Source organism: Mirounga leonina, unplaced genomic scaffold (genome assembly GCF_011800145.1).
Source record: "Mirounga leonina isolate KUSES-001 unplaced genomic scaffold, KU_Mleo_1.0 Mir_166, whole genome shotgun sequence".
In the NCBI taxonomy this organism is placed as follows: domain Eukaryota; kingdom Metazoa; phylum Chordata; class Mammalia; order Carnivora; family Phocidae; genus Mirounga; species Mirounga leonina.
Window position 1 is genome coordinate 28,013,531 of NW_023270418.1, and position 25,544 is coordinate 28,039,074.

The 25,544-nt window shown below is 55.3% G+C and overlaps 1 protein-coding gene across 3 annotated transcripts in view; it reads left to right on the forward strand.

Annotated features, from left to right (window-relative positions):
* CD6 (CD6 molecule) overlaps positions 1 to 20,990 on the forward strand; it is a 41,109-nt gene extending 20,119 nt beyond the window's left edge. Inside the window, exons 2-13 of one of the 3 annotated variants that reach the window (XM_035012948.1) lie at positions 7,807 to 7,875; positions 8,829 to 9,179; positions 9,939 to 10,250; positions 10,978 to 11,280; positions 12,641 to 12,706; positions 14,836 to 14,976; positions 15,317 to 15,412; positions 16,465 to 16,587; positions 18,294 to 18,365; positions 18,593 to 18,829; positions 19,130 to 19,234; positions 19,767 to 20,990. In XM_035012948.1, coding sequence (XP_034868839.1) covers positions 7,807 to 7,875; positions 8,829 to 9,179; positions 9,939 to 10,250; positions 10,978 to 11,280; positions 12,641 to 12,706; positions 14,836 to 14,976; positions 15,317 to 15,412; positions 16,465 to 16,587; positions 18,294 to 18,365; positions 18,593 to 18,829; positions 19,130 to 19,234; positions 19,767 to 19,831 — 1,940 coding nt within the window. In that variant the 3' untranslated portion in view covers positions 19,832 to 20,990. The remainder of the gene's footprint in view (positions 1 to 7,806; positions 7,876 to 8,828; positions 9,180 to 9,938; positions 10,251 to 10,977; positions 11,281 to 12,640; positions 12,707 to 14,835; positions 14,977 to 15,316; positions 15,413 to 16,464; positions 16,588 to 18,293; positions 18,366 to 18,592; positions 18,830 to 19,129; positions 19,235 to 19,766) is intronic. The other 2 variants (XM_035012949.1, XM_035012951.1) reach the window with 2 other exon arrangements.
* The last annotated feature ends 4,554 nt before the right edge of the window (positions 20,991 to 25,544 follow it).

Here is a 25,544-nt window from a genome sequence, read left to right on the forward strand (position 1 = left end):
GTCATCCCAGGGGCCCCTGCTCGAGGAAGAATGGCCTCCTCATTGCAGCTCATCCTTGGCGTCAGGACCCCTTTTGGAAATTAGTCCCTGGGGCTTGAGTGCTGGGCTGTATCGCCACTGGGGGTTGAGCTATTGTTGCTACGTTCTGGGCTTGCTGAGCAATGCAAAGTTGGAAGGAGTTTAGAAGACTGCCCCCCCCCCCACCGGCTTGTCAGAACTCCCAGCCCCCCACCCTCGGCACGGTCACTGAAGCAAAAACCAGGACGCTGGATTCCAACCTGTGGAGTAGAGTGGTTAAGAGTGTGGTCTCTGGAGCTGGATAGCCTGTGTTCAAATCCCAGCTCCGCCTTTTTCTAACTGTGTCATCTCAGGCAAATTACTAAATGGCCTTGTGCCTCAGTTTCCCCATTTTGTGGGCTTGCTGTGGGAATTAATCTGAATCAATCCATCTCAAGTATTAGAAAAAGACCACTGTCCTGGGAGTCTGACTCGCTGTGGGCTTTGGGGTACACTTCCTTGCCCCGGGACCTCAGATTTTGCATCAATTCAATGAGATCATAGGCCTGGGCAGTAATAATAATCACGTCTGAGTGGTCTCAACAGTTTACAAAACACTCGCTCACAAAAAGCCTCTGAGAGAAGCATTATGAACTCCAGCTTACGGAAGGGAGAATAAGGCTTACGTGTCTAAATGACTCCTTGATGGTTAATGAGGGCAGGGCTGGGACTCCTGTCCAAGCCTGTGGGTGTGAGGCCCATGTTCTCCCCCACACCACGCTGTCTGATACAAATATGATGAGAGCCACACTTGTCATTTTAAATTTCCAGGAGCCACATTTTAAAAAGTAAAAACAAACAGATGAAGTTAACATAATGATATATTTTATTTAACCCAGATGTCCAAAATATCGTTTCAACATGCTGTCAGTATAGAAAGTTAACAATGTACTATTTTCCATTCTTTGTGTTGCTTTTTTTTCTTACCAAGTCTTTGAAATACGGTTTGTGCTTGGCACTTAAAGCCCACCTCAATCCAGACATTAAAGTTTCATCAGCAGGACTTAATCTGTATTTAGATTTCATAAAATTTACTAAGGAAAAGGTAGATTTGCAGGTCTATGTTGCTCGAACATTTCTTTGAATTTTTCCCATGACTGGATTGAATATCAGTTTTTAAAATTAAATTTAAGTAAATCGAACTGAATAAAATGAAAATTTTAACCACATTGGACAGCACAGCACTACACAATTCTCCATTTCAGACAAAATGATCTCTAACATGTCCAGATTTCTACTCCTCTGCTGCATTTATACATAAAACTCTTTGCATATGACAAACCTAGCCCTGAAACGATAGACTGAGAGTAGGGGACAGATTTCCCATCTGTCTTGATAGGATGTTGGAAGTTGTACAATGTAGTGTTTTAAAAGAGTGGCTTCTAGAGCCAAACTGCCCAGGTTCTCGTCTTGCCTCTAATACTGACCAGATGGGTGACCCTGGGTGACTTACTTAACCTCTCTATGTTGCAGTTTTCTCTGCGACGACACAAGGATGCTAAGAGTACCCACCTCACTGGGTACTTGTGAGGATTCAAATAGCTACTACAGTGGATAAAGCACAATGTTATCTTCTACGGGGCATACAGTGAGTGTTCAATAGATGTTGTCTTTCGTTATATATTTTATCTAATTATAACAGAAGGATGGAAGGATTAGAAGAGACCAGAAAGCTATCAACCTGTTGTCTTGCAAGTGAGAAAACAGGTCCGAGGAGTATAAAAGACCCAACCAGGATCACACAGAAAGCTAATGGTAGAAATCAGCCGGGACCCGCTTCCTTAACACTCAGCCCAGTGACCCCTCCACTCTGCTCCCAGGGATGTTGACATTTACAGGAGAGGAAACACCTTGGCCCACTGAGCACACGGGCTCTTCATTTCACCCCCAGGAGCAAGGATGGCTCTCTGGCTGACATGGCCACATCGTGCCAGGCCCTCTCCACAGGCTCGGGAGAACAGAATGCATGGACAGTTGGCTTAAAACTCATTGTTAATACTGCGAGCTAGCCACATGTTCCCCCAGGAAAAAAAGGCTTGTTTGTTTCCTTGGAGACCTTTGATTTTTATTTTGTTGTAGGAGATATTAAAAATTTAGAGCAACAGCAGTCGTTAAGCATCTGCCTTCGGCTCAGGTCATGATCCCAGGGTCCTGGGATCGAGCCCCGCATCGGGCTCCCTGCTCAGCGGGAAGCCTGCTTCTCCCTCTCCTGCTCCCCCTGCTTGTGTTCCTGCTCTCGCTATCTCTCTCTCTGTCAAATAAATAAATAAAATCTTTAAAAAAAAAAATTTAGAGCAACAAAAGGAAAGAGAAAACAACAAAATTCACTGTATGGGTATATTTCTTGCTAGTGTTTATATTTTTCCTATGCTTTTTTTTCTGTAGTAGAGATCGAATTTCATTTATTTATATCCTTTTAGCATCTCTTCTGGGCACGGCACTGTGCCAGGTTCCAGGGATATGGGAGTGAACAAAATAGAAACAGTCCCTGTCCCTATGACCCTGAGAATCCAGCGGGACTGATGGGAGTCAACAGCTCATCACCGAAAGCACTGTAATTGTGTGTGGCCAGGGCCACAGAGGAAAAAGGTCCCAGGGTTCGAGGAGAGGACAGAATGGGGGACCGAACTTGGGCTCCTTCTGGGTCCTGGGAGACCTTCAGAAGCTTGAAACCAGACTGCGTGGGGGCGGGGGCTGGAGGGGAGAGCACAACCATATTTATAGCTTTCCCCACATCATTAAAAACTCTTTGTGAATATATTTTTTAAAGATTTTATTTATTTATCTGACAGAGAGAGAGACAGGAGAGAGGGAACACAAGTAGGGGGAGTGGGAGAGGGAGAAGCAGGCTTCCCGCAGAGCAGGGAGCCCGATGCGGGGCTCCATCCCAGGTCCCTGGGATCATGACCTGAGCCGAAGGCAGACGCTTAACTGATTGAGCCACCCAGGCACCCCTCTTTGTGAATATTTTTTGCAAACATTTTTAATGTGGATCTTCCTAACCAATCCCCCACTTGCTTTTAGACAATTCCGTTGTCTGCAGCTTGGGGGGGCGTTTCATGTTTTTACTATGAGAAATGACAGAGGGAAGACCATCTACCATGCAGCGACTCTAAGTTCTGGCTGTAAGAGGAGTCTTCTCAGAGCTGCAACAGGGTTCCTATTGTTCCCAGTTTGCCGAGCAAGTGCCCGAGGCTAGGAGAAGTTAAATGATCTGCCTGAGTCACACAGTTCGAAAGGGGCCCAGCTGGAGAAAGAAATCTAGAATGTTCCAGTTCTGACACGTGGACTCTAATCTCTATGGGGTAGTCCAGGTTATTTCTGTAGGATAGGTTCCCAGAAGTGAAAATATTGGATCAGACGGACTTTGTTTGTTGCGGTTGCTGTCCTTAAGGCTATTGACGTATGGGCTCGCGACACTTCACACGGATGTTAAAAAGAAAACAGTGTGCACGCTGGTTCTCTCTGTGGGGTCCTCCCTCCACATGGCTGGAAGTCCGCCCTGTCCACCTGCCTTGCCCCCCAACCGCACCCCAGCAGCATCTCTCCCCCATCAGCCACTCGGCAAGCATTTACTACGTGCCTATGCATCCTGAGCACGTCTGTTGGAGCTGGGGGCAGCAGGTGCTTCTCTTAGGCCTGGAGGGCTGTGTTGGGTGGGGCGTATGGGTGCCCAGGACGGTGTTCTGCTGAGCCTCTGACGGGACCTGACAGCTTCCCCGCCAGGCTTGCTCTGACACCGGGCCAACCAGCGGGGGCCTCAGCCTCTCCTTCAGTGTCGATACCTCCTCCCTTGCCATGTCCCCCAGCTCTCAAAGCTTCCAGGAATCCCACAGGCCTGGGTGACACAAGAGGACGAGTGTCCCATTTTCTCAGGCTCCAGGCACGGTGACTTCATTTTTCCTGTCCTCAGTCACCTTCGTTTCATGTCCCCTTGGCATCTTGTCTAGGCTACCCTGTCCGAGGTCCTGTCCCGTTCTGCTTGGGGCTAGCCTGAAAAGCTGCTGTCTCCCTGGGCTGGAGGAAAGCTTTTTCTTCTCCCACTCGGACACCCTCTCCTCCATCCCTTATCCTTTGCAGAATGGGGGGCACAACTCAAGATGATTTTCTGGGGCACACAGGATAACTGAACTTAGTAGATGAACTTAGTATTGAATAACACTGAGCCGCGTGGTAAGAAAAATATTTAGGGGCGCCTGGTGGCTCGGTTGGGGTTTTTGGCCAATGCTTTACAAAAGTTGTAACATATTACATTTTCTTCCCTGTATCTTGCTCCGTTCCTCAACATAGCATGGAAATCCTTCCAATTGGTGTGAGTCCAGTTCACTCTTTATAAAGACTGCATAAGATGACATGCTGTAAATGGACCATAATTCATTCATTTTCCCCAATGAATGAGCACTCACTCTGTTTCTAGTGCTTAATTATCCAAGAAACGGCAATGAACACTTTTTTAAAAAAAGATTTTGTTTATTTGGTGGGGAGGGGCAGAGGGAGGAGAGAGAATCTCAAGTAGACTCTGGGCTGAGCGCGGAGCCCGACATGGGGCTTGATCTCATGACCCTGAGATCATGACCTGAGCCAAAATCAAGCGTTCAACACTTAACCGACTGAGCCACCCAGGCGCCCCTGCAATTGGTTCTAAGATATTCTCATATCTTAATGCTGTAAAGCAAATCCCCAGGAAAAGGTAAAGGTTCCTTTTCAAGTAATTTTACTGCAGCAAAATGTGAATCAATAAAGAAAATCAAAGAAAATTGTGAAGCGTGGGAGCTGGCAAAGGCAGTAACACTGCTGGGGAAGCACCCATCCTACTTGGGCCCTCGGTGAACAGAGGCCTGGATGGAAGGAAGCGGGGAGGTACATTCTGCTTTTGTTCCAATAGGCACAGGTCACAGAGAACAATAGCCAGGATCCCTTCTTGGGATAGGGGACACGAAAACGCCTGTGAGCCAGAAAACAAACCCTTGAGTGTGAACAAACTGCGTTGGTGAGAGCTGGGCTTGTAGCCGGCCGTTCCTGCTCCCTCTTCCATCAGTCAGTCAATCAATAACCACTGAGGTGGGCACCCTGGGGGACACAGGGCTGGTTCAGCCTTGGGCCCTGCTCTCCAGGGTTTTCTGGTCTAGCAGAAAGCGTGTGTTCTTTCACACATGAGAAAGTGGTTTCCCAGACCCAGAGAGCCCTCCACATACACACACATGGCTGCACACACGCATACACACAAAGACACTTACACACCAATGGTCACGGCCACACACTCACACGCCCACCACAAACACACACACATACTGCGGCCGGCACCCCAGTCTCCCCCATGCCCCAGCCCACGCACTGAAAACTACCCTGGGACACTGGGGCCGTTGCTGTGGGAACCAGGATTCTGCCACCCTACTTTGTGGGCCTCTGAATTCTCGTTCTGAATATTACATTAGCCATGGAGTCTGTGCTCTGAATTCTCAGTCCCCGCCAGGGGGTCAGGCTGGGCAGCCAACCAGGGAGTTGGTGAGGACAGGCAATTCTAGGCCTGATGACTTTCTGTCTGAGTGATGGAGTGGCCCAGATGGATGCTTGTAGGAGAGCAGTGTCTGCAGGCATGAGGGGGGGCGTGCGTGTGCGCGCGTGCACATCTGGGTGTGAGTCCCCAGTATCTGCTCAGGGGAGGCTGAGACTACGCAGCAGCATGTGTTTGTAGCTCCTAGCAGTCAGGCCAGGCCAGGCTGGGCTCCGGTAACAAGCGCAGGCTGAAATCTTCATGGTTTAACCCAATAAAGGTTCACTTCCTGGTTTGGGGGCTTTTTTGGGGTTTTGTTTGTTTGTTTGTTTTGTGGGGGGGGTTTTTTGTTTGTTTTATTTTGGGAGGGGGCACCCGGATCTGAATAAGAATATGGGTTCACTTCTTTTTTTTTTTTTTAAAGATTTTATTTATTTATCTGAGAGAGAATGGGAGACAGAAAGCATGAGAGGGGGAGGATCAGAGGGAGAAGCAGACTCCCCGCCGAGCAGGGAGCCCAATGTGGGACTCGATCCCGGGACTCCAGGATCATGACCTGAGCCGAAGGCAGTTGCTTAACCAACTGAGCCACCCAGGCGCCCACGGGTTCACTTCTTACACAAAATTCTAGCGGGGTCAGCATCTGCCTCCATCTTGCAGTTGCATCAGGGCCTCAAATCCCGGCACCACAGCGAAAAAAGAGATGGAGGACGCTCACTGCCTCTTATCTACGCTGGCCCGTCAGCGAGCACACGTCCTTCTTCCAGACAGCAATGGCCCAGCCTAAGTATGAGACCCTGAGTGCAGCGGAGCTCCTCTGGGAGCACCACGGTCTCTGCCTCAGCCATCCCTTTGTGCTTCTGCCGGCAGGAATATTCCCGCCCGGCAAGGAGCTGATTCCGCGCAGACAGTTCAAATCCAGGTCCTGCTTCTTGCTGAGCTGGGTGGCCTCAGGCCATGGGTCAGTCAGGGACCCAACAGGAAATGGGTGGCACTATCAAAACAGGAGCGTTTGAAGGGGCTTATTTACAAAGGGCAAGGTAAGCAAGACCTGGAAGCCGAGGAGCTGTTGCCACCCCGGGGGCCCAAGGAGGCAAGGGCAGGGAGTGGTCAGTGAGACCAGAGGAGAGAGTCAAGGAGAGGAGGGATCACCTTCAGGTGGGGGAGCTCACAGAAAAGGAGAATAAACACCACCTCTCCACTCTCCTCCCTCCCTCCCTCCTATGTCTGCTGTGGCTCCCTATTGGCTGAGCCAGGCAGAAGCTGAAGGCCCCAGGAAGTTGCTGATTTATTCCCAACAAATCAGCCCATCAGGGCCGAGCAGACAGCGGCTCTGGAGGGATGAAGGGGCATCACCTGGCACAAGAGATGGATTTCTATCTCTGGGCCCCGCTTTCTGAGTTTGTAAAAAGTGAATGTTCATATCTACCTCCCGGCGTGGTTGAAGGGAAAAGGAATAATGCATGTGAATAATAAGTGCTAACCTATGTCCGGCCCTCGGCAAATGGGAGTTTTTCAGTATCTGAAAGCTTTACAGTTGGATGGTCCCACCCCACGATGCACCAATCACCCTAAAGTCTGGTATGAATTTCTTTTTTTGTTTCTTTTAAGATTTTATTTATTTATTTGAGAGAGAAAGCACAGAGGGAGAGTGTGAGGGAGAAGCAGGCTCCCCACGGAGCAGAGAGCCCAATGCGGGGCTCGATCCCAGGACCCTGGGATCATGACCCAAACCGAAGGCAGACGCTTAACCATCTGAGCCACCCAGGCACCCCCGGTATGAATTTCTCAAACAGATTTTCCAAACGAAAATGTTTTTCCTAACAATAACTCCCATTTTTGAGCTTTTTCTGTATGTCAAGTATGGTACAGACATTGACTCCTCTTTGCACAACACAACCCCTAGGTGCTGTGGCCAATAAATTGGGACTCTGGCCAAGAGAGGCTGGTAACTCATCCACAGTCACTGAGCCATTAGTAGGTCGGGCCCCAAAGCCCACAGTTGTTCCTCCCTGCTCTACTCTGATTTCTGAGTGTGTTTGTACAATTCAAAGACGAAGCAGAAGATGTTGCAGCAACAGAGCTTGAGAATTTCCCTACCCTCAATGAGGCAACCCTGCCCAAGGCCCAGGACCGTGGTCTTTCAAAGTCCCCATGTAGCCCCAGCTCCAGAAAGTGGCCCCTGACCTTCAAGGCACCTCTGTGCCTCTACCTCTGAGCTCGCTCACCCACCGGCTGCTGCTGGTTGATTCCAGGTCACCCGGCTCTAACTCCATCTGACCAGCCCAACACCAGCAGTGCAGAGAGCCTGCCCTTTGAGCCAGGTGAGGAAAGAATCCCTCTGGGGGCCCACAGCCTGCTCTCTGACACCAGGTAGGCGGTGTCCCGGGTGATGGGGAAGGAAAACGGACTTTTAGGGTGTCAGGGAGGCTCCCTAACTTCAGACAACACTTCTTCCTGGCTCAATGCCCGAAGGGCCACCATTCCATCCACTCTGAGAGCTTAGAACTACCATCTTCGAAAGGCCACTGATCAAATGTCACGTACGTGTGGGCAAAATGATCAGTGAGCATTTTAATGGGATTTGTTGAGAACGAACTAACGGACTCTTGGTGGGGGTGGTGGGGTTCCATCAAGTGGGTCCTTGATTAACTCAACAGGTATTTATTGAGCAGCTCCTCTGTGCAAAGCTGTGTGCCACCCTGGGGGTGCAGTCCCAGGCAAAAATGGGCAGGTGGCTCCCCAAGGAGGGCGTCTGGGGAAGGGAGAACCACCATCCCAAGCAGCCTGGCTTCAACCCCATCACCAACCCTGTATCCATCCCCCAGGGCTTCAAGGTCATGGTGGCACCCTCCAGAACAGCAGAGGGGCCTAGGAGGGGGAGGCGTGGCACCCACAGTACCAAGGAGGGCCCCCGAACCCAGAACTCTGCCCTTCTTTCATGCAAGGGTACCCTGGAGATAGAGGCAAGAGAGGGAGGTTTGTGGGGACTGGACCCCTGGTTCTCTGTCACCCCACACCTAATGAAGGCACCCTAACCTCTACAGTCACCCTCAGCCCCCTTCTCCGGATGCTAGGGAGAGTCAGGCCTCAAAGGGGCCTTGGGGATGGACCAGCCCAGCCCCATTTTGCAGATTGGAAGGCTGAGGCCCAGGGCCCAGTGGGATATTGTCCAAGATAACCGGGTGGAGCCCCTGGCAGCCCTCATCCCCACCCCCATCCCTGAGACCTGCCACCCCGGTGGGCGGAGGCCTCAGTGGGCGTCTGGCTCTTCCAGGACAGCGGCTGGGGGTCCGTCTGGTGAACGGGAGCAGCCGCTGCAGTGGGGCGGTGGAGGTCTGGCTCGGGCTGTCCTGGGAGCCGGCCTGCGGGGCACTCTGGGACAGCCTGGCCTCCGAGGCCGTGTGTGGCGCGCTGGGCTGCGGCGGGGCCTGGGAAGCCACCCAGCTCACCTTGCCGTCCCTGGAGCTGACGCCTGGGCCCGGCGCCCGGAACACCAGTGAAGCCACCAACGCCACGCTGGCCCTGGCGCCCACCGTCCTGTGCAGAAGTGCCGAGTGGCAGCTCTGCAAAGTGGTGGAGCACGCATGCGACACCAACGGGAGGCCGGCCAAGGTCACCTGCGCAGGTACGAGCAGACCACCCCCTGCGCCCTGCCTGCCCTAACTTCAGGCTTTCAGCCATTGCCCCTCACTCCTGTCCCCAGTCCTCGCCACCGGACCCAAGCCTTACCCTCCAGACTTCCCCCCGCCCTCCACCCCACCCCCATCACAAACACAGCTGGTTCCCACGTGCAGCACTGCCTCATTTCCAGCTCTGAGCACGTCCTCTGATCTGGCCCCCACACCTCTCCCCCTACTAGATCTCCAGTTTGACCACTTGGGTCCCCAATCCTAACTGGGTCTCGGCCCTTACTGACGGGTCCCGCGCCTTCTCTCGCTTAAGACCTCTATCTCTGCCCCTACCCGCCATGTACATAAATATGCCAGGCTCCCCAGTGTCCCTTAGCATTGTCACTTTCCAACCCCCACCTGCTCTTCAGGCCCCGCCCACCAGGCCTCTAGCCCCACCCACCAGTCTGCAGCGCTTCCCCCCCACCCCCCAGCCCTGAAGCTTCCCCTGGCCCGCCCACCAGGTTACTAGCCCCTCCCACCGGCTCCATAGCCCGCCCCTCCCCCCCCAAGTCTCCCGCCCCGCCTGCAGGTCCCTAGTCCTGATGAGTCCCCCACATCTGCTCACTAGGGCCCCAGTCCTAACAGGGTTCCCCAGTCCTGCCCACCGAATTACCAGCTCCTCTCACTGGGTCCGGAGCCCCCACCACCCTCCCAGCCCTGCCTCCCTCGAGCACCCACCAAGCACCCACCAACGCTTTCCCCTCCTTCCGCAGAGAACCGCGACGTGCGGCTGGTGGGCAGCAGTAGTCGGTGCGCAGGCCGCGTGGAGATGCTAGAGCAAGGCCGGTGGGGTTCGGTGTGCGACGACACGTGGGACCTGGAGGATTCGCACGTGGTGTGCCGGCAGCTGAACTGCGGCTGGGCGGTTCAGGCCCTGCCCGGCTTGCACTTCGCCCCTGGCCAAGGACCCATCCACCGGGACCAGGTGAACTGCTCAGGGGACGAGACCTACCTGTGGGACTGCCCGGGGCTGCCAGGAGACGGGTACTGCGGCCACAAGGAGGACGCCGGCGTGGTGTGCTCAGGTCAGCAGGCGGCGGTGGAACCGGTCAGCCACCAGTCCTTACCGTGCCCGGGTGCGGGGAGGGATGGCCCCGGCTGGTGCGAGGTCAAGTCCACCAGGGAAGGTAAGACCCAGGCAAGCGCCATCTGGGGGAGAGAGTGATAAACGCCCTAGGAAAGGGGTTGAGTGGTAGCGGGCAATCCAGAGGGGGAGGGACAAGCCTGCCCACCTCCTGGAGGAAACCACATTGGAGGGGAGACTCTTCCCCAGTGTGAGTTGGTCACCTGGTTCAGAGCAGCAAGGAGGGACAGAGGCAGGGAGGCCCCTGAGGAGGCTGTCAGCAGTCCGGAGGAGGCCATGAAGTTCTGGTCCAGCCAGGGCTTCTCCGTATTGTGCACAGGAATGGCCGGGGGGTGGGGCGGGGGGGGGGGGGGGGGGGCGGTTCTCGATAAAGATAGATTCTGATTCAGTAGGTCTGGGCAGAGCTTGAGATTCTGCATTTCTAACAAGATTCCATGCCAAGCTGATGCTGCAGGTCCGCAGACCACACTTTGAGTAGCAGGCATGCAGTGCCAGCCGGAGCAGATGAAGCAGATGAGAAGGGGATGCAGACATAGGAGGGAAAGCACACAGGATCTGGAGACCGATGGGCTGTAGGGTGTTTGCATTCATGAGTCTGGTCTGGTGGGGGTTTCAGCCCAAAGGATCCTGATCTGACTCTGCCCCCGCGCCCCCCCTCTCCCCTGCAGAGCACCAGTCCTGGCGCCTGACTGGGGGCCGTGACCCCTGCGAGGGGCAGGTGGAGGTCCATTTCCGTGGGGTCTGGAGCACAGTGTGTAACAGTGAGTGGTACGCGCCGGAGGCCCGTGTGCTCTGCCAGGCCTTGGGCTGTGGGACCATGGTCAGAATACCGGGCGGGCTGCCCCACTCCCTGCCGGGCAGAATGTACTACTCGTGCACAGGAGAGGAGCCCACCCTCTCCGACTGTGCCTGGCGGTTCAACAACTCCAACCTCTGCAGCCAGTCGAGCGCAGCCCAAGTCCTCTGCTCAGGTATCCCTCCTCCCCACCCCTACCTCACCCTCTCCCCCAGATTTGCACTAGGAATTCCACCTGAATCCGAAGCCTAAGAACTTGGACTAGGTCAGGGATGACAATTGCTGACATTAGAGTCACTTACCATGTCCGGAAGCCAGGGCTAATTAATCAGGGCATTCTTGCCCACAGAGCCTCAACTCAGCCCCCACATATGTATTAAGGCCTTATTATATGCTAAGCAGGGATCCCTGTTGACTGGAATTGGCTCAGGAGGTGAAACCAGCTGCCATCCCAGGGCTGGTGATCATAGGTGGTCATAGCGAAATGATATTGGGAGACAGGGTCTGGAGCCCCGATCATGTGGCAGGCACTGGGGAGCAACTGATACCTCTTTTTTTCAGCTAAGCCTCATGTCCATGCTATGAATTGGATTCTGCCATATTTCACCAAATCTCAGGTGGCATCGAGATGTCACCCTATTATTATTTTATGTCCCATAAAGGACAAAACTGCTGCCAAAATAAGCTCACAACATGTCATCAATTGTAGCAATTGATGCCATCACCCCAATTTCAGAGGAGTTAAAATGTGAAAAAGCCAGAGCATTAGACCCAAAGAAACATGGTATTAATATCCCTATTGGGTTCAGGCACCTGGCAATGAACTCCAGCTCTGGGGCTCACCCACTGGGAGGCTTCAGTTCCACGAATATGTGGATGCTGATCCTAACCACTTCACAGGGTAGCTGGGAAATCAGGTAATATCCACCAAGGGGCTTTGTAAGCTCCATCCCTTCCTTACCTGTCAAATGACTATGATAATGATCATCATGTCAGCTTCCCAGCTCCCAAGACCAATGTGAAGAGTGAACCCAAGACTTTTTTTTTTTTAAGATTTTATTTATTTATTTGACAGAGAGAGAGAAAGAGAGAGAGCACAAGCAGGGGGAGTAGGAGAGGGAGAAGCAGGCTTCCCGCTGAGCAGGGAGCCCAGTGTGGGGCTCGATCCCAGGACCCCGGAATCATGACCTGGGCCGAAGGCAGACGCTTAACGACTGAGCCACCCAGGCGCCCAGAGTGAACCCAAGACTTAACAGAGAAAGGGATCTGTGGTCTGTAGCAGATTTTTACAGAAAGAAGGGATACTTCTTTTTATTAGCCTCTTATTCTAACCAAAGAAGATCCATGAGATCTTCCTTATTGTGGGGGGTGGAAAAGGCAGGTTTCCTTAACCATATGCCCCGCCCCCCACTTCCCTTGGGACCATGCCCCTCACTACAGGTTACTTGTCTGTCTGCTTCGGTGTCTAACCCAAGGACTGGCACACAGTAGGTGCTCAGTAATGTGTTGAGGGCATGTACGGTGTTTTCTGACAGGCTCCCGGAGTCTGCTCAATCTGTCCACTCCTGAAGTCCCTGCAAGTGTTCAGCCGGTCACTGTAGGTGAGTGTCACTTGGTTCACGGTTTCTCAGAGCGGTGGGTGCACGTGCGCAGGGGGTGCGTGAACGCGTGTGTGCACCTGGGAGGGGCCCGATGGGTCATCCCCCATCCCCCACCTCCAGACAATGCACTTGCCTCTCCCTCCGCCCCCACCCCGCCCCACCGCTCTGTTCTGGGGGTGCTTTTGCTCCTCTCCCCTCCCCTCCCTGCCATGTCAGCTCCCCAGCTCCCCGAATCCTGGTACTTCATGGACAGGAGCCCACTCTCCCGTCAGCTCCTGTCGGGCAGGAGGATAGAGCTAGAGAGAGCCCGCGCTGGTCCGGTAGGCCTCCGGCCGGTGGTAGATATACCAAGGGTGACAGGGTGTTTCTCACACCCTGGGCACTGTCCCAGGGCTCTACCAAAACTCTTTCCCGGCCCTGTAAGCCTCCCGGTGTCCCCATGGGGGGAGGTCTCCTTAGCCGTGCTGGTCTGCCTGCCAGCTATGGATCCTTTGGCTGACTCCAGGAAGACTCCCGAGGCTCAGATCCCAGCTGTGCCTCCCACCAGCTGTGAATGGTGGGCGAGTCTGAACCTCTCTGAGCCTCAGACCCCTTGGCTGTAAAATGGGGGAGATAATCATGATAACTTTCTCTAGCGCTGCTGTGAGTCTCCAGTGAGTTAATTTTTCCAAAGCCCTTGGAACAGGGCAGAGTCCACAGTGAGCAGTGTCTGAGTGTTAGTTATTCTTGTGATTATTGAGTCCAGGCGTGGAGCCCCTTGGCAACCCCAGGATAGCCACAGGGGCTGGCCCAGGTTCACGGCCTCTAGGCCGTCCCCTGCTTCCACCAGAGGAGGGTGGGCAGGGGCTTGGGGATGGAGTGGAGGGGCACCAAGTCCTGACAGAGAACCTGGCCGTGGAGGAGGGCACGGAGGGCACGGAGAGGGAATGAAAGGCTGGGAATGAAATGCTGGTGAGCTCCAGCCAAGACCCTAGACACCCACTCGCATGCTCTCTCTCTCTCTCTGAGGTCAGGGCCGGGACCCCACCTCCCAGGACCACACTCTAGCCCTTGGCCCAACAACCCGGCCCTCAGCCCCTGTCCCTCTGGGCCCGAATTCACTGGTCTCCCCATACCCCCCACAGCCCAGCCTCGCTCTTGCACTCACTTCCTGCTGCTAAACCCAATTCCCAGGCTGGTCCAAGTCACCCCCTTTGCAGATGGAGGAGAAGGAAGAAAATGAGAACAGGGAAGGGGTGATCTCTGGGGGTGGGGAGCAGACACTATCCGCAGCCAGGGGATTAGGATGGTCACATCCCTCCGCCCCCTGTAAAGCTGTCACTACCCTTCATCCAGCCCTGTGGCCTACGCACCCCGGACCTTATACACTGAGCAGGAGGTGGTTCCCGTCTCCCCTGGGACGAGGGCTCCCAGCACCTGCCCCACTTCAACCTCTCTCCAGGTTTGGGGTTCTTTTAAGCAGGGGTGGGGTCGAGAGAGAAGACGGTAAGCCATACCAGGGCTGCAGGGCTGGGAGGTCCAAAATCACGGCCCTCACCCCTACCCTCAGGGAATGCATGTCTGGTAGGAAGGATGCATCCAGGGCACAGAAAGGAGATCTTGCTCTCCGATGGCCCATTCGCCGCCAGGCAGCTCCAAGTCCCCTTCTCTGGGAAGCCAGCCTTGGTCTTCCACCCCAGAGAATTAGGTGCCCCTTGTAGGGCCTCATGCCTGCCCATACGTCCATCCCAGCAAGCATGGCACCGTATTGGATCGAGCCAGCGTATGGATCTCTCCACGAGACAGCGCCCTCAAGGCCTGTGATCCTGAGGTCATATTCGTATCCCTAGGGCTTAGTGGGCACGCAGTGGGCACTCAATAATTGTTGAGCAGAGAGAGAGAGATCCCTGTGGGCTGGTGGCCAGGGGAAAGTTTCCTTCAGTCAGTTATTCATTCAATATGGATTTCTTGAGCCCCTACTAAATACAAGGCACCTAAAAGCAAATGGGTAAATTCGAAAAAAAGAAGAGGGGAGGAGGATAGGTCCAAAAGGGAAGAGGGTGAGCGCAGAGAGGCTGGAGAGGCAAGAAGGGCCAGGAGAAGTCTATGTCCATTCCTCTTTCTCCTTGATTTGGGGTTCTTGCTTCTAGAATCTTCTGTGACCATGAAAACGGAGGACTGGAAATCACGGGAACTAATGCTCCTCATCTTGTGCGTCATTCTGGGGATTCTCCTCCTTGGCTTACTCATCTTCATAGCCTTCATCCTCTTGAAAGTTAAAGGAAAATACGGTAGGTACAGAGTTCTGGGAGCCACAGGAAAGGCTCAGAGAGGGAAAGAAGCAGGCCTGAGGTGTGACCCTCTCAGGGGGATGTGGGCCTTGCGGGACTCCAGCAGGAGTGGCAGTGATCCGGCAGTGGCCACCCAGCCCTGGCCCCGGGGGGCACCTCCCGATGGGAAGGATTTTCCCAGCATGCCCAGCGGAAGTGGTCCATGTATGGAAGGACCGACCAGACTATATGTGTACGCGCATGTGCGTTTGAGGAGGAAGGTGTTTCAATGAGAATAGGACCAAGTAGACTGGGAGAGAGTAAAAAATGACTTGTAGAATCTCTGCCTCCCCTCCCTCAGCCCTCCCTGTGACGGTGAACAACCAGCACCCACTCACCACCACCCAAGAAGGGATCAATAGCTATCAAGATGTTCCCATCACCATTCCCAAAGAAGGTAGGATGTCACCCACCCTGGGGGTGGGGAGGGCTGAGGAGGACAGGAAGGGTATCCTTTCTGGAGGGTCAGTACTGCTTAGGTCAAAGCAGTGCCCCCACTGGAAAGGAGACCTCAGCGAGCCCATTGGGGCCTGTGGGACCTTGAGCATATCATGTCTCAATCTGGGCCCTGATGGGCAGATGACCTTCCAGGGTAGTCATTCTCTAGGCTTTGGAGTTCTGGAATAAGACAGGCTCAGCGCATTTCTCAGAGGACAGTTCTGCCCTGCTACTTGGTTGGTAGGTCTGGGATAATATGGCCTCTTCCAATGGTCTGCTCCATCAGCCTTCCTGCAGAGCCCCATCAAGATTTTCCTGGAACATAATTTTATTTAATATTTTCTGAATGAAAGAAAAATGGAAATCAGTCATCCATCTTTTACAACATATGGGTTTATACTCCTTGAAAGTCTTATAAAGGAACTCAAGCTTAATCACATTGCATTGGGACTGTATTAAATCACCCTTATTTGAAAGCATTCAATGACAGGAAAATCAATACAAATCTCAGCCAAATAATATAAATATTCCCGGTGCACAGAATCCATGTGTTCAAGGGAGGAATATGAATACAGAACCTAGCCCACAGGTTAGGCTCCAGGCATTTGCTCACTGACTATTACGGGCTAAGGGTTAAGAGCCACACTGCCTGCTTCTCTGGGCAAGGTGAGGACCTCCCTGTGCCTTAGTTCCTTCGGCTGTAAAATGGGGACACGGATGCACCTACCTCACAGAGTTGCTACGAGAATCCCAATGAGATCGTTTATTTAAATGTCCGAACAGCGCTGGGCATGCGGTGACTGCTCTGTGTTTGTGAAATAAACAAATGTTATTAGGTCCCCATGTTTGAAATGGGTGGGGGGAGCTTGGAAAACCCGGGCTGGATGGTCTTGTACAAGACGGGCTACCTGGTCCTCTCCCTGACCCTCTGTCTCTGGCCCCCACCCTCCATACTCTCTGCTCCCTTTCTGCCCACCACCTGGCCACGCCCCAACTCTGCTCTCTCCCCAGTTCCCAAGCTGCCCATCCAGGTCCAGGCCCCACTCCCCAAGGACTCGGACTCCAGCTCGGACTCAGACTATGAGCACTATGACTTCAGCGCCCAGCCTCCCGTGGCCCTGACCACCTTCTACAGTGAGTGCCTGGGCCTGGGCTCCCCGGGGGCCCACCTGACCCAACCAGGGAGAGGGCCCTGGTGGCTGGGGAGCTTCAGTGGGTTCCACCTGATCACCCCTGCACACCCACTGGACTGACTGGAAATGGTCCTGCCCTGAAGCTTTCAAAGTGCTTTGTGACCCCAGAGACAACTCCATGTCTCCAGCCTCCTTCTTTCCCACCTTTGTCTCTGGCCGTGTGGGGTCTTAAGACCCGCCCCTCGACCTTCACCTAAAGGTGTGTGTGTTAGACAAGGAAGTCCGGGCAAGAGACATGCTCGGATGGCTTCTCACACGCTCACACCCCTTCTGTGTCCCATCCTGCCCGTCCACCTCACCCCTTCCTCTCCCTTCATGGCGAGCCCAGCTTGACCCTCTTAGCCGGCTTTTCCAGCTCCCCTCCCTGCCTGCTGGGGATAGGAGGGGGGAAGACAGTGCTTAAGGCAGGGCCCACACAAGACTGGAGGTTAGGCCAGAGAATCCCACACCTACTGTGGACTCCCTTAGGAGCTTGTCCAACACTCCCCAGCTCCCCCCAGGACCCACCACGTAAGTTAGGATGAGAGTTTGACTGTGTGTGACCGAGGCCCCCAAACGACGGTGTCCTAAGTAGTTGGCAGGGGCCCAGGACGCTGCTTTCTTGTTGCTGTGCAGTCCCTAAGATGTTGCCCTCGTCCACATGCTCCAGCCTGGCTCACTACCATGCCCACATGCTGGGCAGCAGGAGGGGAAGGGAAGGTGGGGCAGGCGGTACCCTGAAAGGCAGGATGCTGGAGACGCCCACATCACTCCCGCTCACAGCCACACACACACACACACACACACACACACACACACACCGGCCAGAACTTAAGCCCATCAGCTGCAAGAGAGGCCAGCAGACGAAGCCTCTGTCCTGAGCAGCTGTGTGTCCAGATAAAGGCCAGAGGGTCTCCTACTCCAGGAGGGGAGAATGGATATGGGGGACAGCTAGCCGTCTGTGCCCCACCTGCTGAGCCAAGGCCTCTGGGGTGGGTGACGGGTGATTCCACTTCTGCCATGCCACACACCAGCCTTTGGGAGCCACCGGGATGCGGCATCCCTAGAACCTGAGGTTCTGCACCCAGGCCTGTAAGAGGCAGGACTGAGAGTCCAAAACCCTAAGACATTTTGTGACTCAGATTCAGTGGTACCAGGTTCGAGAGAGCAGAGTCCACGATCCCAGACACTCAAGTCCTTAAGACTCAACAAATCCACGTCATCTCTCCAGTTTCGAAGCGAAGGTGCCCCAGAGCCTGCGAGGCAAGGATTCCAGACCTTCCAGCTTCCTCTCTGAGAAGGTTCCTAGACGGGGAACCATCCCCCAGAACCTCCAGGGCCCAAGGAGAGAGCCCAGGACTTGCCCCATTTCCTTAAGCAGAAGGAGGGGTGGCTGGGGAGCAGCAAGGTGCAAGGCACTAGGGCTTCTGGCCAGAAGCAGCCTGATCCCGAACTGGTTAGAGAGTGAGGTCAGGGTCTGGCTGGACTAGGACAAGCACCTGGGATCTGATGGGAAATGCTAAGACCCTCTGTACACCTGGGGTGGTTCTCCCACACTGTTCAGCCTCAGGGCACCCTCCCAAGTCCCAAGGCACAGTGGCCCTTCCTCCGGGGTCCCGGGACGAGGAGGTGGACCTGCACCCCTCCTCACCACCACCCTGCTTATAGATTCTCAGCGGCACCGAGTCACGGATGAGGAGGTCCGGCAGAACAGGTTCCAGATGCCCCCCCTGGAGGAAGGTGAGTCAGGCTGGGGAGGCGCATGGTGGCAGTGATAACGATATCAGCCCTGACTCCAGACTTAGCAACTCAGCCCACCCTGAGAAATGCGGGCAGCAACCCCCCTCAACAGGTCCTTCCTGATTTGAACAGTTCCTCTTGGCAGTTAGTTCTTTCTTGAGTCTCATTTAAAGCCCTCTTGGTGTATTGCTGCGTCTTTCCTCACTGTACCCCCTTTCCTGGGCCAGGACTTGAAGAGACGCATGCTTCCCAGATCCCACCTGTCAGCGCTGGGCATTACACGGCGGACGCCCCCTCCCTGGGCTCTCAGAACCACCCCAGGGGCAACAGTGGGTCCAGCACCTCCTCTGGGGAAGATTACTGCAATAGCCCCAGAAGCAAGCTACCTCCGTGGACCCCTCAGGTGTTTTCTACAGAGAGGAGCCCCCTCTTGGAGCTGGATGGCTCCCAAGGTACTTTTTCAGGTAAGCGGGGCCCAGGAGGATTCCGCGTGTGCCCCAGACTCCCATCCTACAGCCGACCTGGCTGGGGGAAGCATAAAGCCGGAAGCCCTGAGCCAAGCTGAGTTGAGGATTCTAGCCCCAGCTCTGTGGCCACTTGCTGTGTGCCCTGGGACAAGTCTCCACCCCTCTCTGGGCCTTCATTTCCTCATTCATGGTCAAGCCAGGAACTTGACTCTCGTGAGTCATGAGGGCCTCCCAGCTCTGGCATCTCTCGAGCTGGCTGTCTCCAGGCAGAGAGTGATTGGCTCTGGGTGTTTCCAGCAGGGCCCTCGGCCGATGACAGCTCTAGCACCTCATCCGGGGAGTGGTACCAGAACTTCCAGCCGCCGCCCCAGCCCCCCTCGATGGAGCAGTTTGAGTGTCCAGGTGCCAGTGGCAGGGGAGGTGGTCCTGGAAGGGGGGGGAAGGACAGGAAGCAGGGGGTGGATGAGTGGGGGAACTCTGGATCCATTGGATTCATTAGCCCAAGAGGAAAAGAAGAGAAGGAAAGGGATTTTTTTTAAACAAACAAGAATATGAGGAGGTGGGAAAAATGGATGCGGATGGGATAGAGAAAGTTCCAAAGAATGCCTTGAGAGGGAGTGAGCTCCCCATTAGTGGAGGCATTCAAGCAGAGGTAGCTGATGTCCCCCTGGGGGAGACTGTGGTAGCGGGGGGGTGCCAGCAGTCAAGTCGCCCATCATTTCCTGTGCAAGCATGGAGACTACAGCCCTAAACCGCACAGATGAGTCTCTGCCTTCTGGGCTGACATTCTAGCAAGGGCGATGGTGGTGAACAAGACGACGTGAAGGGAATCTGGTCACTGCACCCCACACAGCTTCACAGGGGAGGGGTGTGTCCCATGGGGCAGGAGGGGCGGTGATCAGTCTCCCGCTGACCCGAGCCTCCTGCCACACAGGGTCCCCCACCCGGCAGCCTGATTCCCTTGACAGCGAGGACTACGATGACATCGGAGCAGCCTAGGCTGGGCCCAGCGAGGCCCCAGGCGGCTCCTTTCTGCTGGTCTCCTGCTCTCCCTGCCCACTGCTCTCCCACCCCGCCCTCCCACATCCTCCCCCAGGTGGCTGACAGGCCTTCCCTGGAGAGATGCGGGGGAAAGCCCTCACCCTGCACTCACCGCTCAGTCTCCATCCTTCAGAGAGAGCCTGCTGGCACAGCCCTCCCTCAGCCCCAAACAGCCCCAAGGTGGAGGGCCCTGCCTCTGAGAGGTAGTGAGCTCTCGGGCTCAGGGATGGGCAAGCAGCCTGGGCCACGTTTCAGCAGGCTGCAAGGAGGGGTTGAACGGAATGCGTCCTAAGGCCCCTTCTGTGCTTTGGTTCCCTGAGTCTCAGCTCAGGGCCCGGAGGTACTGAGAGAGCAGAAAGGGGCCCCATCCCAGTGCTGCCCACGTGTAGGGGCTGCTGAGCTGCTGTGGCTTTGACAGGTGGATTCTGGGGCTGGGGGTGACACACCCACCAACCCAGGTTGGCGACCACCCGGGCACAGAGTCCAGCCTTCCTAGGAACAGCCAGCTGACAGCAAGCAGGACGACTGCCCCTCCCCCACGACCGAGGGGCTGGGGCCTCGGCCAGCGCTGCCTCTAGAGACCCTGGAGCCCACCAGGGCACAGCCCTGTTCTGCAGGGACTGTCCCTGGACAGAAGATCCTTATTCTGAGCTTCCTATGGCTTACAAAGATGGCCCTAGCCCAGCTTCCCCAAAGACTCAGAGTTGGGCCCCAGGCCCCGTGGGAGCAGACGTGTGCACAGAGATGTCTGCCGGGAGGGGCCCAGAGGCTGCACTAAGCCCTGCGTGCCCATCTGTCTGCTTGGATTGCTGGGAGCTTCCCTGAGGAGCACATGAATATGCGGCGTGTCACCCGGAGCCACGGACACGTCCAGGTGGCCTCCAGAGAGAGGCCAGAGGGCTCGGAGCCAGCTACTGGTGTCCTGGTCTGAGTGTCCTGAGATTAAAGTAATTGCTGAATAAAATCGGGGCATAGAGTGACAAGTCCTTGAGCTTTTACAGTGCCCAGCCTCTATGTGTGTGTGTGTGTGTGTGTGTGTTGGGTGGGGGCAGCTCTATCCATCAAGGTGGAAATGTTGGGGACCTGGAAACCTCCCGTGGCCCGGCGCCATGAAAAATGCTGGGGACACAGGAACAGGAAGGCAGGGCCTGCCCTCCCGGAGAAGGTGGACCCAGACATGCCTGTGAGCTTAGCGGCCCGCTTCCCTCTCTTCTCGGCCCCACTCAGGCCCTGGCTCAGTGGCTCCCAAGAGTTTCGGAGGAAGGGCAACGCGGGGGGCTTTTATGCTCCGAGCCACCTGGAGAAGAATTGGCTCCAGGCCGGGAGGGAAGGGCTGGAGGTGAGGTGTACATACAGTGGGGAGGGGTTGTGGTTGTGTCCTCGCATCTGCTCAGAGGCTGGGATTTTCACCCAGCTGCCAAGGCCAATGGACAGCTCTGCCTTCTGGGTGAGGGCTGGGGCGCGGGGTTCCTCAGAGCAGGCAGGTGTTGGAGGAGGCTGGGCTGTGGATCCTGCCCTGCGGGGCTGAGTAGGGCCTGTTTTCCGTTCACCTGTCCCAGGGGGGGAGACTCAAGCTAGCACTCCCCAGGGCAACCGTCACAGGATGTGGTTGCTGGTGACGGCCCCCTTCGGGCCCTCTGCGCCCTCCCCAGCCAGCGGGGGGATTCCTAGGGGAGGAGCCAGGGCTGGGGTGGGCCGGGACAGAGGCCCGGGGTGGTTTGTGCAAGCCTTTTTTGTCCGACAGCCTGGGTTCAAATCCTGTCTCCTCCCCGTGGGGCCATTGGCAAGCCCCTGGACGTCTCCGAGCCTTTGCCGTGAGGCTCGTCTGCGAGGCGGGCACGGAGCTATCACATGCCACACAGTGGCTGCAGGGGTCGGAGGCTTAGCTGGAAGTGTTCCCTCTCCGTAGAGGCGAGAGACCTCGTGCAAGGGAGACAGGGGAGGAGAAGGGAGGACAGCCAGCGATCCCCGGGGTCGCCATACACTGGTGCTGGTGGAGGCTTGGGGAGCGTCTTGTCCCCACTCTCACTCGCCAGATGAGGACGCTGAGCCCCGGGGGTGGGGGGCAAAGGACTTGTCCAAGGTCACTCAGAGTTAATAGCCGAGTCGCAATTCAGCCCTCCCCCTCCTCCCCGGCCCCCGGGGGCTCAGACAGGGAGATGGTGACACCCTCTGGGCTCTCTCTCATCTCTCACTCGAACCACCTCCCCATCCCGGGCCCCCTCTCCACCCACCCACACACCAGTCTGAGAGAAATTGGGAAACTCTGACACGTGTCTCCCTTGCCCCCTTGCAACCTGGCGACACCAGGATCACACAAGTCAGGAGGGGCTTTCTGACCGCTACTGTCCAGGGCCAGTCTCCCCCAGATGGTGACAGGGGCTGCGCACAGACAGGGCCTTTCCTGGCCATCTCTATGCCTCCAGGGCCCTCAGCCATTGCTAATGGAACCAGACTCGGTGCTGGAGGTGGAGAGGCAGAGATCAAGGACATGGGGCTTTGATCTGAAGGAGGGAGGGAACGGGAGCCTGGCAGGGAAGTCCCAAACATAAGCAGGTGCGCTCACCCTCCACTCTTAACCAGGCATCAGAATTAGCCTCCAGGATCTGGGAGAGCAAACACCAAGATGTTAAATGGATGTGGCAGCTGAATCGATTTCAGGAACATCGATGTGCAGGGAGGGGCTGCATCTGAGCACAGAGGCACTGTGGGAATTTTACGGCTCTGCAAGCCAGTGAGGGAATGAGCACAGCCCAGGAGAGCCCCTGACCCAGCTGGAGAGAGGCCATCCGGAAAGACCTTTTGGTGGGGGGCGGGGATGAGTTGGGTTGTAAAGGATGAGTAGGGTTGTAAAGGATGCCTGAGTTGGGTTGTAAAGGATGAGTAGGAGTTTGCTATCTAGGAGCAGAGAGGAAGGGGCATTCCAAGTTGATGGGATGGCATGAGCAAAGACAGCACAAGAAACCAGGTAGCTCACAGGGTAAAGAGTGGTCCAGCCTGATAAGAGAAGAGGCTGAGGACAGTCAGTTCTCATACCGGCTCTATTTTGTAAGTAAGAAAATGGAGGCTCAGAGAGGTTAAGTAAAATGCCCAAGTCGCCAAGCTAAAAAGCAGTAGCTTTTACGTGCTGTCTAGCTTCAGAGTCTGAGCATTAGCCGTGGCGCTTCCAGTGGAAACCTGTTCCTGTCCCTGTGCCCACTGGAGCCCCACTGCTGGACACAGCCAGAGCCCCAGCCTAACTCTGAGACTGGAGACACCAGCCTTGTCTGCCCACCGACAGCACAGGCACCTACTGGGTATGGGGATTCCGGGCTCAGGGATGGAGACTGACTCACTGTCTGGGCACCTATCTGGAACCATGCTCTCTGCTGGCCCTGGAGCCCTTCACCTGGGGAAACGCACACAGATACCAGCAACTGCGGGATCCGCCATACAGCGGTGGTGCTGAGTGGCATTTGCTATGTGCCAGGCATACGACATTTCACCAAAGCTCATAAGAGCTCTCGCAGAAGGTATCGTCCTCCCTAACGTATAAATAAAGAAATGACATCCAGAGAGGCTATGTGACAAGCCAGAAGCCACACAGCTTGGCAGGTGGGACAAACTTTTCTACCTAACTCCAAAGCCCCGTGTGAAACGACTGCGCTGCACATGGGGGCACATTTAACCCACACACACTTCAGTGTGTCTGCTCAGCAGCAAAAGAGAAAGAAAAGGAACAATGGAGCCCTCAGTGAACAAACATCGGAGGGAGGAGGGAAGTGGGAACTGGGGGCCCCCCTCTTCTCTCAGACCCTGAGAACTATGCACCGCCTGGGCATCTTGCCACTTTAGTCACTAACAGCTAAACTTTTTCAAACACGGTGGGCCTGAGCATGAACCCGTCACTTCATCTGGGCGATCCAACGCTGGAGGGAGAGGTGTCTCGGGTGGAGGCGTGCAGGACAGGCTCAGATACGGGAGCCTTCCCAAAGGAGCTTGCTTTTTCTTTCCCTCCCTCCCTCGCTCCTTTCCTTCCTTCCTTCCTCTTTCCTTTTCTCCTCCTTTCCTCTTCTTTCTTTTAAATAGTAAACAGTCCCATGGTTCAAAACTCCAAACAACATACGAATGCAGAGCATCAAAATCTTGTTACTCACCCATCTGCCCTCTCCCCTCACTCTTCCTCCTCCCCAGATAAACAGTATCGTTCCTCTGATGCAAGCACAAGCAAATGCGAATATCTCTTGCTTCCCCATGCCCCTGCTTGCTAAACAAAATTAAAAAAAAAAAAAAAAAGGCATTCTACCCACACTCCTAGGCTCCTTGCTTCCTCTCACTTCTCAAGGCATGCCAGAGAATTCTCCTGAGGGATTTTCGAAAGTAGCGTTGACCATGTCTGAGTTTTGTCCCACGTGCTAGCCAAGCTCACAACCTCTACTTTTTGTGACTCTGACACAGTGCTCCAGAGGGCTCTGCGGACAGAGCGGAAGAAGCCACTGTCTCTAACAGAGTTTGCTGGGGAGAGTAGGACAAAACAGAGAGAACAAATGAGTCAACCATTGAGGGATGAGTAGGAGTTCGCTGGACAGGAAAGAGAGAGAAGGGCGTTCCCAGTGGCAACATGGGCAAGCATGGTGCTTGTCGGCCAAAGCCTGGGGGGTGCGGGGAGGTACAGGGAGTCCACACGTGGGGAAAAAAAAACACTGGGGAACATCTCAGAGGGTCTATAACCTCAGCCAAGGCTTTGGTCATCGTCCTCCAGGCACTGGGGAATCCTGAAGAGTTTCTAAGGCAGGGAAGTGATTGGATGAGACGGATGCTCTAGAAAGATCACTGCTGTGAGGTGGAGGTAGGTTGGAGGGAGACCAGTTGGGGGTGGTCACCGAGCGTTGATGGCCAGGACCGGGGGAGGGGGCGTGGAGAAGGATCCCAGGAGGTGGAGGGTGACCACATAACAGGAGGAGACTTTCTAACACGGCACCCTCCGGCCACAGTGACAATATGACAGTGACATTAAAACAGCGCCCATTCCCCAGAACTTACTATGCGTCAGGAGCTGTTCTGGGAATATTCCAGGTACTGACACAAAATGGAGCATTAGCTCCACCTCACGGCTAAGGAAACCCACGCTCGGGAAGACTCAGAGTTTTCTGCCAGGGCTGGCAGCTGCTCACAGTGTGGCTAGGCCCTGGCCACCACTCCACGTGGCCTCCTGAGGTGGGAAGGCCACGCTAAAGGCTCATGTCTGTGCTTACTGATCTGAACGCCCAGCCGGGAGCACCATACCCTTTATGCTTCAGGCCTCACAACTCATTGGCATCCTCCAGACATCTGGGAGAGCCCAAGGGAGGAGGCCGGGAGGAGGCTTGGGCACGATTCTCCTCCCAGGGGCCCATCTCCAGTCTGCAACCTGGGCTGCAGCAGGGGGCTCTGAGGCCCCTTCTGGGAGCATGGGCTTGGGTTTCCCTGTCCCGGCCGGGCATCGCCTGTGGGTACTCGACCTTTCCCACTGGAAACCTCACCTCCAAGCCACATCTGCCAAGTCCGGCTCAGGTCCCCATCCCTGCCAGCTGCCCCATCTGCGGTTTCCACTTCTACCCCTCCCTGAGACCCTCCCCACCATCCCAGAGGTGGCCAGAGCCCCGCGTGGCTGCTTGGCGTGGGCCGCCCTTGGCCTTGGCCCCAGACCCCG